The sequence below is a fragment of the Pavona decussata genome, unplaced genomic scaffold, assembly GCF_977016875.1.
Source record: "Pavona decussata unplaced genomic scaffold, jaPavDecu1.1 SCAFFOLD_3895, whole genome shotgun sequence".
Lineage (NCBI taxonomy): Eukaryota > Metazoa > Cnidaria > Anthozoa > Scleractinia > Agariciidae > Pavona > Pavona decussata.
The window spans coordinates 1-18,708 of NW_028146559.1; the positions used below are offsets into that span (position 1 = coordinate 1).

The 18,708-nt window shown below is 42.4% G+C and overlaps 3 protein-coding genes across 3 annotated transcripts; 2 read left to right on the forward strand and 1 right to left on the reverse strand.

Annotated features, from left to right (window-relative positions):
* Positions 1-527: 527 nt before the first annotated feature.
* On the forward strand, positions 528-6,675 carry LOC146445788 (NEDD8-activating enzyme E1 catalytic subunit-like; the record flags this gene model as incomplete). The annotated part of the gene is made up of 16 exons (XM_085102942.1): positions 528-608; positions 998-1,080; positions 1,137-1,217; positions 1,473-1,516; positions 1,578-1,642; positions 1,707-1,785; positions 2,287-2,366; positions 2,447-2,549; positions 3,395-3,505; positions 3,777-3,830; positions 3,891-3,927; positions 4,981-5,062; positions 5,124-5,224; positions 5,589-5,652; positions 5,720-5,774; positions 6,578-6,675. Coding segments are annotated over 16 exons (1,218 nt in total), but the record flags the coding sequence as incomplete, so codon positions are not given.
* A 1,520-nt stretch (positions 6,676-8,195) lies between these two features.
* LOC146445789 (phosphoserine aminotransferase-like) lies at positions 8,196-12,931 on the forward strand. Its single transcript, XM_085102940.1, has 7 exons — positions 8,196-8,261; positions 9,139-9,199; positions 9,265-9,334; positions 10,014-10,294; positions 10,376-10,534; positions 12,160-12,321; positions 12,600-12,931. The coding sequence occupies exons 1-7, from the start codon at positions 8,196-8,198 to the stop codon at positions 12,929-12,931; spliced, it is 1,131 nt and encodes a 376-aa protein (XP_084959066.1).
* A 110-nt stretch (positions 12,932-13,041) lies between these two features.
* On the reverse strand, positions 13,042-18,255 carry LOC146445790 (alpha-1,3-mannosyl-glycoprotein 2-beta-N-acetylglucosaminyltransferase-like). The gene is made up of 12 exons (XM_085102941.1): positions 18,177-18,255; positions 17,930-17,985; positions 16,695-16,815; positions 15,742-15,970; positions 15,558-15,666; positions 15,335-15,491; positions 14,971-15,108; positions 14,806-14,896; positions 14,482-14,526; positions 13,907-14,057; positions 13,448-13,615; positions 13,042-13,149 (listed from the first exon to the last, which is right to left on the reverse strand). The coding sequence occupies exons 1-12, from the start codon at positions 18,253-18,255 to the stop codon at positions 13,042-13,044; spliced, it is 1,452 nt and encodes a 483-aa protein (XP_084959067.1).
* Positions 18,256-18,708: the final 453 nt, after the last annotated feature.

The window sequence follows — 18,708 nt, forward strand, 5'->3', positions numbered from 1 at the left end:
AATTAACATGCTCCATGCAGCCAGTGTAGTGCTATCTTAATAAGATTAAGATTAATTGTAGTTATTCTGCTGTTAGCCTCATTCCCTGGGCCCTTTGAAGTTTTGCTGTGAGCTTGAGTGGACTGCGCACTAATTGATACTCACAGAATGATAATGCTAGACTATTGGGTGTGGTCCGTAGATGTGACCAACGTTAATTATGAAGAATCAGTGCTGATGGACGTTTGTTAGCATTCGAAAGTGAAATGAAGCCAGTTTCAACAATTGTTAGCAACAATCATCGCTCTCTCTGGCATCTCGATTGTCAAATTGTTATTTTTATGTGGACAATAAAACTGTGAGTGGTTCTTGTCACTGGATGTGAGGTGGGGAGACTAGCTGCAGTAAATCCCAGTTGTATACGAGATTCTTATGAATCTCAGGAATGTGTAGATAAGTCTGAGCATCACTGGACAAGTGATCAGAGCGGTTACTTACTGCACAACTTTTGTTAAATTGTTCACAGTCTTCTGCATTTTATACTGTAGACTCTGCAGTTTCTGCGTGACACCTGCAAAATTTTGGTAGTTGGAGCTGGAGGACTGGGCTGTGAACTGCTCAAAGATCTGGTGAGCTTTTGTGGTCTCGCACACTGTATGAACTGTGTCACCAAACAAGGCTGCTAGCTTCAACTCGACTACATGTAGCCTAGTATATAAACCTACATGGATGATTCAAGCTTCTTCATCATTAAGCTCAAAAACACGTATTATTAGATGATTCTCTTTAGGTGCAATTTTATATTCAATGAACTGTAATTCCTAGTCCCGACTACTCCTAGCTTCAACGTGATCTATTTTGTCTTGCCCAAGTTTTCGTGGCACCTTTAGACAAGAGTAGTAGGACCTATTATACTATGCAATGTAAGGAGGTGATGTCACTCGCATACAGTGCCGAACGATGTTCATCATGTCTACTTAACAATGACTTGAGTTGCACATTGTTCTCCTACCGACAGGCACTGCTTGGTTTTACACAACTCCACTGCATCGATATGGACACAGTTGACCTTTCCAATCTTAACCGACAGTTTCTTTTCAGGTATATACTCTTTTAATTGAGTATTTTTAGCCACACCTCTCCATGTCTTGCATTAGAACAACTGATATTGGAAAGTCCAAAGCTCAAGTTGCCGCCGAGTTTATTAATAAGAGAATACCTGGATGTTGTGTTACACCGTATCCTTGTAATGTGACTCTCCCGCATCTCCCAAAACTCTCTCTCCATCTCACCTTTTACCTCCCTTTCGTTCTCTCCTCTTCTCTCCCCCTCTCCCTCTCCCTCTCTTCCCTCTCTTCCCTCTCTTCCCTCTCTTCCCTCTCTTCCCTCTCTTCCCTCTCTTCCCTCTCTTCCCTCTCTTCCCTCTCTTCCCTCTCTCTTCCTCCCTCGGTGAGTGTTTACTGCATTTCCTTGATTTGACCAACATCACAAAGATACTTTTGTAAGATTCAAGACCATAGCCCAGACTTCTACCAGCGTAAGTCTTATCATCTAAACACGCTCTTCAAACAATCATATGTTTCCACACTGTTCTCCAGAGTTTCACATTATAGTGTGTGGTTTAGACTCAATTGTTGCGAGGAGATGGATTAATGGAATGGCAGTGAGTGATTGTGCTTATCGTTAACTTGTGTATCCACAAATGTACATTGCTCATCTTCTATCAGCTGAGCCTACTGAGGTACAGTGAAGATGGTCAGTTGGATCAGAGTTCCATCATACCCATCATCGATGGAGGCACTGAAGGTATGAATATCTGCTGCATGGTATAACTGTGATACGCTTGCCAGCTTGCCAACACCAGACTTACTTACTAGTATGTACCGTATTTGCTTGATCAGAAGCCACGGCTACTATTCATTTCATGACTGAATTTTGTGCGGTTACTATTTGAAAGCAGAGACTAGCCGAGAGGCATTTATTTACTTCAACCTCATCCCCAGGCCACTCCTACAATATTATTGTGCATGCAAGCTACTGCACTCAAGTATACAAGTGATTGAGGGTGGGTGGAGCTGCAGCTAGCATTCAAGAGCGGCTACTATTTCTTCTAGTACTATTAGAGTTGCAGTGACATATCGAGAGCGGTGACTAACCGAGAGCAGTATCTGATCGAGCAAATACGGTATATACATACTTGACATCACATCATCATTATTACTATAAATAATTGTAGTTTGCATTACATAATATAATTTCAAGTTCAGAGATTTTGCTGTCACGATAATCATACCGTAATGTGTATAGGATTTAAAGGGAATGCACGAGTGATTCTGCCCGGGCTTACTGCTTGTATGGACTGTACACTGGACCTCTACCCTCCTCAAGTTTGTGCACGTTATTATTGTGTGTGTAGTTCACACTTCAAATTCAGATGTGTGTGTGTCCGTGCTTGTACTTCCAAAAGGTAACATATCCACTGTGTACGATTGCATCCAAGCCGCGCCTCCCCCAGCACTGTGTCGAGTATGTTCGCCTTCTTCTCTGGACAAAAGAAAAGCCATTTGGAGGTGAGTTCAAGATCACTTCATGTACGAGTCTGTCACGAAATGATTCAAATCTAACTCTGGCCCTGACCGTGGATAATATTATACCATATAGCCGGAAAATTTGGCGGGGATTTAAATTTGGCGGTTTGGTGGTCTAGCTCGCGACCACCAAATTAAAATCCGCCAATATTTTATACACGCATATATACGTGTGGCGATCCCTTACTGAACCGCCAAATTAAAAACCCGCCAATATTTGTACAATGGCGATTTTGGGCCAAACCGCCAAATTTAAATACTGCCAATATTTCCGGCTATACGGTAGTCTACGTATTAAAAGCAGCTTGAAAACTTCGTGTGTTAGCAGTATATCCACGCACACACTATGCATCATAGTTTATGACTATTTAAGCTAAAAGTGGTTACAAAAAAGATACGACTAGTATTGCAATACAGCACTGTATCATTGAATGCATATCTATTGTTCCACACGAGTATATTATTGCTTGGTGAACAGTTTCCAGTCCTGTTTTTTGTGTAGTGTGTATTATCTACGTGCATGCTTTGACCTCTGTGAAGTCGCTCATGCTGGAAACCAATTGAGTTTTAACTACCATAATCTCTTGTGGTCCATTTTGGTGGAGGGCCAGCCTACAAATTTTCCTAGATGCATCGCACCGTAGTTACGTGAACTCACGTCATTGTACATGTAGGCTTTTATTTCATGGGTTTAAGTTTCGTGGATACCATGTACATTGTAGATGAAACCGTGAAGACAACAAACATTGAACCTCTAGAAAATATCCCACTATGCAGTACTTGAGTATATCCAAAGCAAGCTTATGTGTACGTCTGTGTGTATATAGATGTGTCAATTGATGGAGACAATCCTGATCATATCATGTGGATATTCAAGAAGTCTCAAGACCGAGCAGCGGAGTATGGAATTCAGGGTGTGACTTACAGACTTACTCAAGGTATAACTACAACATGCTTCAGCCTCAATTTCCACGACCCCTGCTCCCCCACCTGGGCCACGTGCCCCATGACTACCTCTGCTGGTTTGCAATTTGACTATTTTCTTCTGAGAGTGATCCAGTTACACAAGCAGAGGGAGGGAGGGAGGGAGGGAGGGAAGGGAGGCAGGGCGGGAGAGAGAGAGAGAGAGGGGGGGGGGGGGAAGGGAGGGAGGGAGGGTGGAGGGAGAGAAACATCTAGTGAGGCTTTCTTCCTTCTAACCCAATTCAGGTGTCGTGAAGCACATTATACCTGCGGTTGCATCCACTAATGCTGTAATTGCTGGTACGTTTATTGACACAATCCATGCAAAGTATACAGTTTTATAGATACTTTTTGTCTTAGCGGTATGTGCTACAGAGGCATTCAAGCTTGCAACAAGGTACATATATATATCCTATTGTTAAGATGTCATTCACAATACCACAACAACTGTTGTTAACGCTCGGCGCGCATGCGCAGAAGCGTTACTGTAGTGCGTTTGTCTGTCTGTCTGTCTGTCTGTCTGTCTGTTTGTCCTCACTCTAGTGCCGGCCTAGTACGCGTGTGCAACGAATTGAACTTACCAGCCAGGTCTCTGCTGCACTCCGAAGGTTTTCAACTGACGGATTTCGCTAAAAAGCTTTCTTTCTCGAGCTATAGCTTGTTTTGCTTTTGGCATCGTCAAACGGTCGGCCATTTTGCGCCTTTGCTGCCATCACGGATGTGGATGCGGTCTTGATTGCTCGATGCAATACGCATGCGTTAATTGACTCCCAGGTGCAATGGGTGCGGTCTGCATAGTCTTAGCACGCACAATCGCGCGCTCGGCTTTCTTTAGCGCGGCCATCTGAGAGTTAGCCCTCGCTGTGACAGTGTGATGTCTTTCCTTCACGGATATGGAGCCAGCTAAGGGGTGTCGATTTGGCGGACGTTCGAAGGTCTACACGTCTATGCATGGAGGCTCCAGTCAACTGTAGCTAGCTACTAGTCTCGTACCCAGCCCCCTTCGTGGACGCATTGGGCCACCTTAGACTTTCAAACGTGCTCTACTCCATTCATTTCTATGTGAGCTGTACATGCCATGGATTATACTATAACTATACACTGTACACTTCTGTGCAGGGACTGTACCTTTTTTCCAAGCTAGTGTGACTTTGGGTGAGCTTTAATTCAAAGAAAGCATTGTCTCATTTCATACATACACTCTTAGTCTAGCTAAAATTTGTTATTCATGATCGCATTTACATGCACGTATCTCCATCTTTCTGTCGACTTTTGCGTATATAGCTATAGCTACTCGATGACTAATTATTGTCTGCACATACATGCTATTGTTCTGGCATTGCTGCGCCGAGCGTTTAGCACTTCAGTGCTTTCATTATGATCAGTGTTATGGAACTATGAACATAGAACTGCTTATTAGCCCGTTATATCCTATTATATGCACTACTAGTTGTAGCAAACCTCTACAAAACTACATGGTGTTCAATGACACCGACGGAGTATATACATTTGCATTTGAGGCAGAGAAAAATGTAGGTTGTCGGTTATTGACATTACCTACGATGTGTTGTCAATATCTAATTAACATTATAGGAGGAGTGTCCGTCATGTTCAATGAGACCAGTTTCTGTATCGCTCTCATCCGAAGCGACCCTCCAAGAGTTGTACGACTACCTCAAAGAGGACCAACGATTGTAAGCAGTAAGAATAAAATTAGTATGAGCTAGCTATTATTGTAGTTTGGGAAAGTTTGTTTTTGAAATAACATCCGGTAATCACCTATAAGAGCAAAAATTAAACCAACAAATATTTTTCCATGCATGAATATTTTTTGCCTTCCTTCACGAATGGTCAAGTGATGAAAATATACTTGCATGAAAAGTTAACTGGCAAAAAGATATGACAACTAATGTAAACAGTTGAACCTCTCTACCTACTGCTGACACTTCGGAGCAGCTCTAAGTGCTGGGACTCTAGACAGTGTTCTTTCTGAAGAGGTGTCCTTATAGAGGAGTACTTGTACCATCACAGACCAATAACTGTTCTATTCTGATGTAGTGTGATGAAGCTGCCTTCTCTTACCACCGTGATAAACGGCAAGAACAAAACCCTCTACATGCCCGTAAGTGCCAGTAAAATTGTGATTTCTTGGTCGATCTGGTCGTCTAATGTACACTATCTACCGGTAGACGCTTGAAGCTATGGAGCGAGCAACAAGAGATAACCTCAAGAAAACACTGACTGGTGAGTTGGGCACCACATCATACCCAGAGCCTTCCCGTGCTTGTCAAAATTGGACACAAAAGATATGGAAGGCCTGGTCAATTTTGTGATGTAATCATTACGTAACTGCCATCTTTCTCCCATCACGCGTGCCTCACAGTAAGCCAAAGTATACTATTTGTGCAGTACCAGGAAAGAAAAGTCAGCAGATATGTACACAACCATAAGATCAATGAAAGCACTAAAGTGCAAAAATTAATGCTCGGCGCCGAGTTTGCAAATGTATATTATACGAGATCCCCTTGTATGTCTGACAACTTCCTCAAACTACTCGTAGGTGATGGTCGTCGGATGAACAAACCACGGGTTAAGCGCCTTTTATGCTGACGACCATTTACCTACTCTTCACGCTCGTAGATAAGGGTCGTCAATTGAACCTGCCATGTGGCAACTTCAATGATTGAAAATGGCCGCCTTAGCCATGCGAAAATGAAAAACAAGCTGTAAATCAGGAAGAAGAACTTTTTATCCAAATCCGTTAGTTGAAAACCTTTGGAGTTGAGCGAAGACTTGCCTGGTAAGTTTAATTTGTCGCACACTAGCGCTAGAGTGGTAACAGACAGACACACACACAAACACGATGACTACTGTAACCCTCGTGTGCATACGCCAAGCGTTAGTTAGACCTTCCTAACTTTATGATGTGCGTTGTTGAAAAATATGGAAAGGCTCTGGTACGTGGCTGCAGATGTGGGTCATTCCCACACTATACGCATAATTAAAAACACTGTGCCAATGATGATGATGATGATCTTGTTCTGCAGGACTTGGTTTGACGGATGGTCACAGTGTAGTGGTTGCAGACGCAACAACACCTAAACCTTTAACACTGACATTGAAGTTTATAGACAGCATGGAATGAACAGTGTGTGTAAGCGTAGCTGTTTTTTTTATGAAGCTAGATCTAGTCACTTGTTTATGTCTATGAAAGAATTAAAATTAATGGACAGTTTCTAATCATCATGCTTCTGCCACCTAGATATGTAGCTAAATAACACAACAATATTGTTAGTGTATGCACGATAAATGGACGTGTTATACATAATTATTGGTAGGTGCGGTTAAATTTTTCAAGCCCCCCCCCCACTTTCGATTTGTTCTTCATATATAATAGTTATACACTGGTTACGAGGTTTATATGGGATTTAGAAGACTGAAGGGCTCGTGTATAATCCCGAGTGAAGCGAGGGTTATACAGAGTCCTGAGGGCTTCTAAATCCCATATAAACTGAGTAACCACTGTATAACATGTTTAGATCATAGTAAACAAGTTGTAAAAAATTTACGAGTATTATATGAGAATTTAGATCACAGTAGCTACAAATCCTGCAATCTGATTGGCTAAAAACAGGTTTCTAAATGTGATATAGACTAGACCTACAAGATTTTGATATTGACCTACAACTTTTTTACAATTTGTTTACAGGTCTTGTTCAGTGATCTAAACTGGTTAGATACTGGTATGTCGGTTTCTACATGATTTAGAAGCCCTCGGGCTCCGTAGAACCCTCGCTTCGCTCGGGATTCTACATGAGCCCTCAGTCTTCTAAATCTTGTAGAAACCTCCAAACCAGTATCTAACTAATATTTACGAGTATCATATGGGATTTATAAACCTCCTCCTGACCAATCAGATCGCAGCATTTGTTACAACTATGATCTAACATGTATTAGATCACAGTTGTATTAAATGCTGCAATCTGATTGGCTAAATACAGGTTTCTAAATGTCATATTGACCTACAAGATTTTCATATTGACCTACGAGTTTTTCATATTGACCTACAACTATTTTACAAGTTGTTTACAAGTCTTGTACAGTGATCTAAACTGGTTAGATACTGGTATGTCGGTTTCTACATGATTTAGAAGACTGAGGGCTTGTACACGAGCCCTTCGGTCTTCTAAATCCCATATAAACCTCGTAACCAGTGTATAACTAGTCTCGCCAGCCAAACTACTCGTGAAGGGTAGTCTGGGGTACCAGCCCCTTCACTGGCTGGCGAGACTAGTGTATAACTATTATCTAACATGTCATTAATTTTGTCCTTGGTTCATGTGTATCCATTCCAGAAACGTGCTAGTTTACCATTATAGGACCGGAGTAGCTATGGCATTTTATGCTCATATTGATCAGTCTAGGCAGGACGCTAGACCCCATTTCCCTCTAGCTCTCCTTGTTCGTTTTTTTGCCGAGGGGACGGCGCGGAAGATGGCATTCGATTGCATCGTCTCGTTCCCAGACCCCAGTCTTAGTGTGTGGGGTCTGGGAACGAAACTGACGGCTAAAAAAACGTATGGTACAGGATCGATTATTCAATAACTTCAGCAGTCAACGTGACTTTTTATTATCACCTCGACAAAAGAACAGGCTTGCGTGAAGATGGGAGACAGAAAGCGTGGAGATGCCGTCAATTTTGCTCCTGGTCCAGCTCAGCTACCAGTAGAGGTAATGTAGTAATGATATCTACCCTCTGCTGATAAACAACTAGAGGATTTGACCGCTATAGCTCCATTTTCTGATGCAATCACCCCCCCCCGGTATTAACCATTAAACCTTGTGGAAGGTTTTTTCTTCTACTTTAACTGTCAGTTTAGATTGTACAATGTCCTAGACAGAATCTCTAGTAGAGAATCAGTGCAACTACAAAAGTTTATAATGGAACTCGGTGTGGTCAGTTTGGATAGCTTACTACAGCTAGACCTTGTTCTGCAAAATCATATTATGCCCTCAACAAGAATTTTTAGTTGGACTTCTGTAGTTGTAGTGGATAGAAGCAATTTACAGCTGCTATATACATGCATCCAGTACATTTATATTATTGTACTAAGGATGTAGGATCAGGTTTAAAAGGTCACCCTTTTAAGCAAGCATTCCAGAGCAAAATTTTTACATTATAATATAGTCTGTGGTGAAGAGTCAGAGTGGCCATATATAGGGATGTATATAATATTTTTAGACAAATCTTGTAGCAATTACAAGGGGTTGTGAATCAATTTTCCCATAACTGAGACTAATCATTAACTTTGTCCAAAGACTTTAGTAAAATGGGAATCGAAAGGTCGCCAGAGATGTACTTATCTCCCTCACTACTGGGTCTGACCACATTATAGGCTAGGCATAGATAGCCTCTTACAGCACATGCTGATTTTGAAGTTACATTTGTGCCGACAGTCATCTCTCTCATCTCAGATGGTGATGCACGATAGCACGATACGAGACAATAAAACAACTATTCGCACGATACGAGACAATAGAACAACTATTCGCATTTGCTGCATGTCCTATGATCTTAAGTTCACTACTGTTCCATGTATGTATGCAGGTGTTGCTGGAAGCACAGCAGGGTGCTATGAACTATCGTGGACTCGGAATCGGAGTGATGGGTAAAAAAATACATGTAGCTCTTCTAGTGACGTGTTCTGGTTTCACCATACTTGTCTGTTTACAGAGCTAAGCCATAGATCAAAGCAGTACGCAGAACTTAACCAAGAGACAATGGATCTATTGAGAAAGCTACTGTGAGTAGCATGAACTGTGTGTAGTCATAAGAATGTTACCATGGCAAATAGAAGCCGCACCTCAACCAAGTCCGGTGGAACCCCTTTGTTGTGGAAACAACTGGGGGGGGGGACAGCTACTGTTCTCAGTGATGTTATTGTAGACTGGTCCATAGACCATAGACAGTGTCCTGATTAGGGAGAAATAGAGGGATTCCACGGTATAAGTAACTTATCATACTTGACTAGTAGCCATAGCTGGACCTCACTAAAATTAAAAGTAACTGTCTCAATTTGCACACAAATTATGTGACAGCCACACGATCGTACAAACAGCTTGACTTCCAGGTATTCATTCTTTGGAAGTACCACAGCTGCCAGAAAGCCCAGATACATTACATCAAATAATATATTTATTATAATACCTATTAAGTGTCGGGTACATGTAGCAGAGTAGGCCGCATGCATACCTTACATGAAGCACTTCCGAGTTGACTGCTAGCTGCTGTACATGTATGTAGCCTCGTCTCCAATCCGGCATGCAGCACTGAAAACTGGGAATGGGCCCAGGGACAAGGCTAAGAGATGTATTTTATGTTACATTTTGCTCTTGTATAATATATATACCTTATGGTGATACTACTGCTTAGTTTTCAATTTGTATAGCATGTTGACCGTTTTCACTATCTGTTTTTTGCAGTGAAATTCCTGACAACTACAGCGTTCTTCTCCTACAAGGTGGTGGTACTGCTCAGTTTGCCGCCATTCCTCTCAACCTTACTCAGTCCAAGGATGACGTCGCCGACTACTTGGTCACTGGAACGTGGTCAAACAAGGCTGTGAAGGAGGCACAGAAATACGTCACAGTCAATCTCGTTTTGCCTAACGCAGACTGCCACACATCCATTCCAGATTCCTCGGAATGGAAGCTCTCTCCAAATGCCAAATACGTTTACTACTGTTCCAACGAGACAGTACATGGTACGCATGTTGATTCTGCAACAAATGTGCACTTTTGTGCTGTTAAATTTGATTACAAATTTCATCATTTTGCATGCACAGGTGTTGAATTTCCGGACATTCCAGATACTGGAAGTGTACCTTTAGTTTGTGATTCTTCATCAAATTTTCTAACCAGGCTGAAGGATGTAAGCAAGTTTGCCGTGGTGTACGCTGGTGCTCAGAAGAATGTCGGTTGTGCCGGAGTGACAATAGTCATAGGTAAGGATTTTTTTTTGGTGTAGTGATCGAGTACCATATGCGGCCACCTCCACACTCTATAGCTAGTTGAATGCCAATTTCCATCATTTTCTTTATTTTGTGGTTTAGTTGGCCGTCACAAAACTTACCCACCACAAAAAAAATTTGATGCTGAGGTTTGAAGCACACGTGCATGCCAACATCGGGTGTGGCTGACTACACAATCAGCTGGTTGGCCGGTTGGCTTGATCGAAGACTGTGTGCTAACTCGAGTGACACAAAAGACGCTATTGCTCTGTTGTCAAGCAGCAACAAACAGACAATATCTTTGTTGGCATGTGCCCAGCAAATGACACCACTTCTTGTGATGGCTAGCTACAGCATGTGCACCGGTTGCGCATTTCAATGTTGATACTGACGTGGCAGTTCCTCTCTGATACTGGCTTTCCAAATGTCTTCATACATGACAACCATACACACTGGAGGACTCGATGGATAGGTCAGTAATCCTGTGCACACATACAACCGAGGTGAGCCCCGTGTGGATCACAATGAGTCTCAGGGTACAGCGGCTCGATAAAGCCTTCGACAAGTTCACGTGCAGTGGGTGTGTGTCAAAACCTGCATGCGAGCTAAGTGTTAATTAACCTTCTGCGGCGCACACACACTGTGCTGATTCTTTGAGCATATTTGCATGCAATCACGAAAATTAAGTACTTGCGTCACATTTCAACTATTCACAAGTACTTGCGCCTGTGAATTTCAGCCAACTAGTGTGTTATTAGCTCCAAGTGGGAAAGCACAATGTGACTATGAACGTATTTCACGCCTTCAAAGAAGCTAGCCACCTCTCAATAGCAATCACGTACATATGTACTCTCACAGCACATGAGCGGCCTATGTACATTGTACATAGGTTGGGCGGTATTGTGAGTGCATTGTTGCTTACTTGTGGAGTGACATACATGTACACGTCGTGTGCATGTGTGAATTCTCGAGTAGGAGGGTATAGGAAACTAATGTACAATGTACTTGATTGATGATACAGCTTAGTGTGTTTTGTTCATTTACTCAAAGGTGTCTACATGTGTCTGCACTTACGATATCGACTGCACACGTATACTGCAAGCAAAGTACATTGGTTTTACATCTGTATATATTCGTGGTTCTCTCTAGATAGTGCACACCTACCAGTCACGTAGCGCCTGCCATATGTATCTCCTTCTTAAAACATTTTATACACCTATTGAATCTTGTACTGACAGGTGTAGGCATAGTTGTAGTTCTCTTTCTTTCTCAAACTACAGCAAAAACACTAAATTATCAAAGTTGTATTTTATATGGCCAAAAACTTCACCATAGGCTGTGCAACACTGTATTACAATGTTAGTTTCAGGGAGGGTTTTTCACGTTTAGACAAGGTACACACACTAATACATATACTTTGCATCAGTCTATCCTCTCCGCTTTCAAAGGCCTTCCACTTGTAATACCTGTATGTAGGTTCACGTTCCCTCTCACTCCTGCAACACTTAATTCATACTAGGACTAAACTACAGAGGTCCAGATTTACTGTACATACTCTAGTCAGCAATTGCAGAGTGCAAGGGATGTGCAAGTTCTATGACGTTGTGTTTCTGTTGCAGTGAGGAACGACATGTTGGGAAATCCCCGGCCAGACTGTCCAGCCTTCATCGACTACACGGCGCAGAATAAGATGAAGTCGATATACAATACTCCCTGTGTCTGGGGCGTTTACATTCTAAATCTAGTTCTCAAGTGGGTGGAAAGAGAAGGCGGCGTACCAGGTAAATCATCAACCTTTTTATTCGCTCACTTACCGTATAACGGGAAAATTTGGCGAGGGTTTTACTTTGGCGAATTGGTGAGTTTGCAGTAATTCGCCAAATACAAAATTGTCAATCATTGCGCTATTGTGTTTTGCCTATGCAATCGGTATAGGCCATCGCCAAATTTAAAACTTGCCAATATCTTTAGAAGACAGATTCGCCAAATTTAAACTTTGCCAAGTTTTCTCGCTATACGGTATTGTTCTTGCTATAATGCTTGTGTGATTGTTGTCCAGCTATGGAGCGCAACTCTGCTGCTAAGTGTGGCATGGTGATGGACATCATTGCACGTTCCGAGGGGTTCTACCGCGTTCCAGTTGAACCACGGTTCCGTTCTAGGGTCAATGTTCCTTTTCGTATCTGTACCAAAGAAGGACCTAGTACAGAGCTTGAAAAGAAGTTCATCGAAGAGGCAGACAAGGTTGGGCTTATACAGCTGAAGGGACATCGCTCTGTCGGTGGACTCAGGGTTTCACTGTACAATGCCGTCACACTCGATCAGACCAAGCTGTTGGTCGATTTCATGAAACGATTCTATGCATCTAATAACAATCTTTCAAAGAAGTAGGTTCTATCATTGCTGGTTAATAAAAATAATTTGTGAACAGCTGAAAGATATTGCATGTATATATATACAGTGACATATTTCTGCAGAGAATAATTTATTTCATTCTGGAACTAACTTGCGTTGTATCCTATCCATTGGTCGGGTGGAACCAAATGTACACGTTTGCCTTGGTACCTAATGCTGACGATCCCTCTGTATGCCGTTCTGGGTACTCCAGCCTATAATATTATGCGTAAACAAGGTGAAATAGATACATGACAACTTGGACCACATGGACGAGTGTCATTTTTGATTTCGTCTGGGGGTTGGGGATAACAGCCAGCTGTTTGCTTATAGACATGAAAATACAGTAAAGAGTGGGATGTTTAAAATCTGAACTACGCACAATTGTACTCATCAAAGATCCCAAATTGGGCGAAGGTTCAGCAAGGGAGAAGGGTAAATGCCCCTCGTAGCCCCCTCCAATGCACCCCTGCATCATTCAGTGTCTGCAGCGTAGACATGATTATACCTTACCCTAAGATCGGACATGATCTTCAGTCGTTTTGCGATTGATTCAAAGTCTTTATTGTTCTTGTATGTCAGTTTGACTTCATCATGGCTGGGAGAGCCGCTGAGAACTTCAGAAAGTGTAGCCAGTGGCAGTTGATGGATTCTCATCACAAATTCTTTGTCATATGCATCCTGCATGAGGACATCAGAAAGGGGTTCAATGCTGTAGCCATGGCAAGGCATGTTTCCCAATAGCTACTGCTCTCTCCGTTGGCTATATACTATAGTATGGTGGTCGACCCATGGGGGGGGGGGAGAAACTTTCACACGTCAATAAAAAATGGAGTTTCACAGGCCAATAAAAAAGGAGAATTGCACAGTAAGATCACTCCACGCTTAATCTCCCTCCCCCATCTCTCAGCTCCACCCTCTTCTTCCTCCCTCACTCCCCTGAGGAATAAAAATAAAAAAAAGTGTGCGTACCTTTCTCAAATAGGAAAGGTTCATCTTTGTAAAATCTACTGCATCACTATTGAGTACAATGTATCGAAGGTGCTGGTTGTAATACTGGCCAGTGCTGACTCCCTCTTTTCCTACTGTTTTTGTCCGTGAGACCTCTGGTCTGATGCACGCTCTGTAAAGGTGGGAGACAAGAAGTACACTGTAACAACATTAACTGGCACAACACGTACAAGGCTAGGCACCTAGGTGGCTCTGCCTTTTGCTGAATTAGGGTAGTTAGTCTAAGTAAGTACATCAGAATTTCCCTAGGTTAGTACTAGGTGAAGGTGTAACTTTACTCGAGCTTTTCATGTAGCACAGGGTTCTGCTCGGGTGTGGTCAGCTCCAACCCGCGGCAAAATGAATGCTGAAATACTAGCCTTGTCCTCTGGCTCTCTTGATTTTTTATCACTGACACTGAAAAGCGAGAGAGCCCAGGGAGAAGCCATCCTGAAAATCCTACATTTCATGTTGTCTTGTTGCCTTTCAGCTCAATCCTAACGGTCACTTGGACCACCCCTGGCAGAACCCTGATGGCATGATTCACGTGTATATACCTGTTCTGTCTCTGTTCCGGTTCCCTCATCCAGTCGTCCCAGAATCTAATAATATTATTTGTGCAGACCTTTCATTGCCACTTTTTATTATACTTTTCTAAAGTGTACTTAGAAAGCTTTATATTGTACTGAACTGTATCAGGTTCGTATTGCATACCGTACATGTAAAAGTATAGGCAAAAGGAATACACCTTAATGATTTTAAATCCTCAACACACCACCCTTACTTCTCTGCCTATGCCATGCACTATAATTATAGGATCTTTTGAGTGGCCTGATTAATGTGTCATTGTGTGTCCTACAGCATGGTTATAGCATACATACTTCAGTGGCCACTTTGGTTTGAGTTCCGTCCAGAGAGTCTTGGTCAGCATCCATCCTAGCCCAGGGAAAAAGTCAGAACGATACAAGACATCTGAAATGAAAAACAAAAAGAAATTAAAAAACACCAATCAGTGTTGAGATGTTGGTTTATTTTTTGGGTATTACCATTTTCTTCAATGCTGATGTAACCATCTTTTCCGTTGTCATTCCATGCCGATATGCACCACACACTGGGATCAGAATCGAGGAGAAATCTCAGAGCAGAAAAGTATGAGTAAAAGTCTGGAGCCACCAACAGATCGTCTGTAGCAAAGGACGATAGCAGTATTTTTTATTTTGAAAAAAGTGTCACAGATTGGTATGTAACATAATAGGAGTTTTTCTTTCATTCAATAGGTATATAGTGCAACGTGCACCAAAACTTGAAACCTGCTAAAGTTCTCTCTCTTCCCTCTCTTCCCTCTCTCTCTCTCTCTCTCTCTCTCTCTCTCTCTCTCTCTCTCTCTCTCTCACTCACTCTACTGCTCACCTTCAACGACTATGACGTAATCATAGTTCATTTCTTCAAAAGCCTGTGAGAGAGCCCACTTGTAATGTCTTGAGATTTTGAGATATCCAATCTCCGCTTTTTTATTCTTTATCTTTCTCTCACTCTGAGGAAGCTCAGGTTCACTGAGATCAGGGTGCTAGGTGCATGCAGGGGGGACCAAGTAATGGAGTAAATTCACTGCCGTAGAGATTAATAGTTTTACCTTAATGTGGGTGATTCTGCTGCCATACGTATTAATCGCATTTGCAGTTGGCTCGTGTCCACAGTCTTGGCTGACCACGATCGGAAACAAGCCGGCAGAAGGTCTGTACCTGTGTGGGGATATATACAAAGCACACACTAACGGCCATACTTGTATCACTTCTCTTTAAGATTATGTCTCCTACTTCAAAAGATTATCCAATGTTTGCTTTATGTAGTTTGGTCTGTTGCAGGCAATGACAACCACGGCAATGATGGGTTCCAAGGACGACACACCACGTTTGGACTTGAGCTGGTCACTTTCACGTTGGGCTGGAGGTTTGTGGTCGTTCTTGGACCTTTCTTGTGACGAGTTGAAAGAACGCTGACGATTGATATCCCTCTTGATATCACTGAGCATATCTACATTAAAAGCTGAAAAAAAGTACCTTTAGGTTGTTACGTAACAGCTAGTTACCTCACACAATGCCCGACGATGTGCACACACGTGTGAATGCATAGCAAATGAGAATAAGAGATTGTATGGCAGGAATGTGGCTTATGGGTAAATAAGCAATTCTCTGGAGAACATGTACTATACGTGTACATGTGCACAATTGAGAAAACAAGCCAACACCTTCCTTGTGAAAGGGATGAGTTGGCCTGGCTCCCCCCCCACCCCACTGCCCCCTAACCATTCTTTCTCCCCTTCCCTTCCCCCTACTCCCACATGTACCTTCAACTCAATACGATCCAACATCATTGGAACATATGCATACAGTGGAGCCTCCTAAAATGGACCCTCCCACCAGAGGGACAACCTCTGTGTAAAGGACACTGGCTATGGCACCGATTAGGATTACTCTAGTACTTACAATAGTGATTCGAACCTCCTACCAGAGGACAGCCTCCAAATAAAGGACAAAGTCTCCGCTCCCAAAGTGTCCTTTATTCGGAGGCTCCACTGTAGTCTGTCTATAGCTTACATTAGTTGAATCCACACAAGTACAAAGGCGCAAAATATGTGATCACTGACGTAGAATTATGTGTTCATACCACTGACATGCGTATGCAACCAGTGAGCATGCCCACTGAGCTAGTGCATCTGATTCTGGATGCAGCAAGAAATTGTCGTAAAATTAGGCCACACCCAGCTCACCTTCTACTTTTTGGATCTCGGCATAAAGTTGATTCAATTGTCGAAGATTTCTCGCGTCCAAGTTATCGATTTTAGACTCCACCTCACTTAATAATTTCTGTTCCTCTTGTTGAAACCATGTCTAATAAATTAGAATAAATGTGAGTTAGTGAATATGTAGATACTTTGTTTGGTGGTTATACAAATGGTGAATCATGGTATATAGTCAAAAAAGGAATCTAGCCGCATGCAAAGTTTGAAACGCCTGCAGGTGTGGTAGTACATGCGCTAAAATCATAAATTCACTCATGCAGAGACTCAAACAAGAGAGGTATAGTACCAGTACAACTTGCCAGCAAAACTGACAAGTAGACCCCTTGGATAACGATAATTATTTAGTTGGAAATTTTGTTAAGTAATTGCTGCCAAACCGAGGCCTTTTGGACTGGCTTTGTTGACATGCAGTGTGGACTCAGGGTTGACAAGGTGTCCAGTCTACAGAGCAGTCAAAACTTCCTCCACAAAACCTCTACATTGTAAACATAACTAACTTGGTGCCATGATTCACTTCCGTGTGAGTCAGAATATTATGTATGTACACAAATGTATTATATTTAAAAATCTATGAGTATACTCTCGTTCCTTCTCTATTGCCTAACAGGTACAACCTGCATCGTTGGTCATTCATCCATGCAGAACAACTTAGCAAATTATACAAAGAATGCATGTACATGTATGTACACTAAGAAGTAAAACCAACGGCTCAATGACTCTCAGGACACCATTGCAAGCCTATTGAATACTATATAGTCCAGCCGGACTACTTTGGTTGAAACGTCGACGATAAATTTATTGTCGTGAGAAGTCCACTATAATAGTATTCAACAATAACGTACCACGACACAATGTCGCTTCAAAAGTGCATTTCTTCACGTAGCTCGTCAGTGTTAGGTATATGCCACATGGGCATGGGCAAGGGAGAGGATGTAACCAGTATGAAATCAATTGCTAGCTTTTCCAGAGCTCTGGGTAAACTGTGATCCCCACTCCATATCAAGAGTAGATAAATTTTTATAAATTATTTTTCACCCCAGTATGTGTATAATTTGTATCCATCAAATCCTCCTAGTCACCCACTGGGAATAATTTTTTTTGGAAAAATGGCCACCCGTCGCCGCTATGGGTGGGTAGGGGAGGCGCAAGTAGGTTAATAAACGACTATACTGAACGAGGAGTGTGTGTACATGTATACTTACTTGATGCGCATTAAATAGAAAATAGCGAGCCGATATGAGAAACAACGCTGACCACACTATGATGAGAAAACACAGGGTATAAGGAGACACGAGACGCATCGTTGGAACGCTGCTATCTCGATAACATGGCGACTAGTATACAGTGACGGACGTCGACACCACCAATATAATATAAATACACACGGACAGATAGTGCCGACCACAAAAGTGTTGGTGGGGCTAAAGCCAACAACGTACGCGTACGTACCTGATGCGTACGTAGCCACGTCACACGCGGCGACCATTTCCAGAAGTGCATCGGCAAAATTTCGTGTACACAAGGGCATGGATGGTGCTCGTTGGACTATGGTGCAGAAGAGGAACACCCAAAGATTACAGACTGACTTGGAGACACGTATAGTAAGAGTAGAAACCCCTGTCTCTCAGTGCAAATCCTCAGATACTGGAGCTTCTGAATCTCAGAATGGTGTTGGAATCAGTCCACATGTTGCAGCTCCTGTTGTCAGTGTTGAGCACGAGCAGACGAGCATCCGTTCATTAATTGGCATACCCTTTATTGTACGCTCACACCAAGAAGTCGAGTCAAGGTTGGGTGATGAGACTCAAAACGTGACCAAGAGGCCCAAGAATGAAAGTACTGCCAAGAAACCTGGCAGTGTGCGTGGATTGCTGAGAATCAACCCAAATCTGTTGGACAAGAAGACTGTGTGTGGCGTTACACGTAACAAACAGAAAGTGGAGGATTTAGGTGACATTAATGAAAGTGACTGGCCTAGTAT

Coding starts and splice junctions, on each gene's coding strand:
- LOC146445790 (XM_085102941.1), bottom strand. CDS start 18,255: ATGCCCTTGTGTACACGAAATTTTGCCGATGCACTTCTGGAAATGGTC. Junction 16,816..17,929: donor TTCTATTTAATGCGCATCAA/GTAAGTATACAT, acceptor CTAATTTATTAG/ACATGGTTTCAACAAGAGGA. Junction 15,109..15,334: donor TTACGTCATAGTCGTTGAAG/GTGAGCAGTAGA, acceptor CCTTTGCTACAG/ACGATCTGTTGGTGGCTCCA.
- LOC146445789 (XM_085102940.1), top strand. CDS start 8,196: ATGGGAGACAGAAAGCGTGGAGATGCCGTCAATTTTGCTCCTGGTCCA. Junction 9,335..10,013: donor GATCTATTGAGAAAGCTACT/GTGAGTAGCATG, acceptor TGTTTTTTGCAG/TGAAATTCCTGACAACTACA. Junction 10,535..12,159: donor CGGAGTGACAATAGTCATAG/GTAAGGATTTTT, acceptor TTTCTGTTGCAG/TGAGGAACGACATGTTGGGA.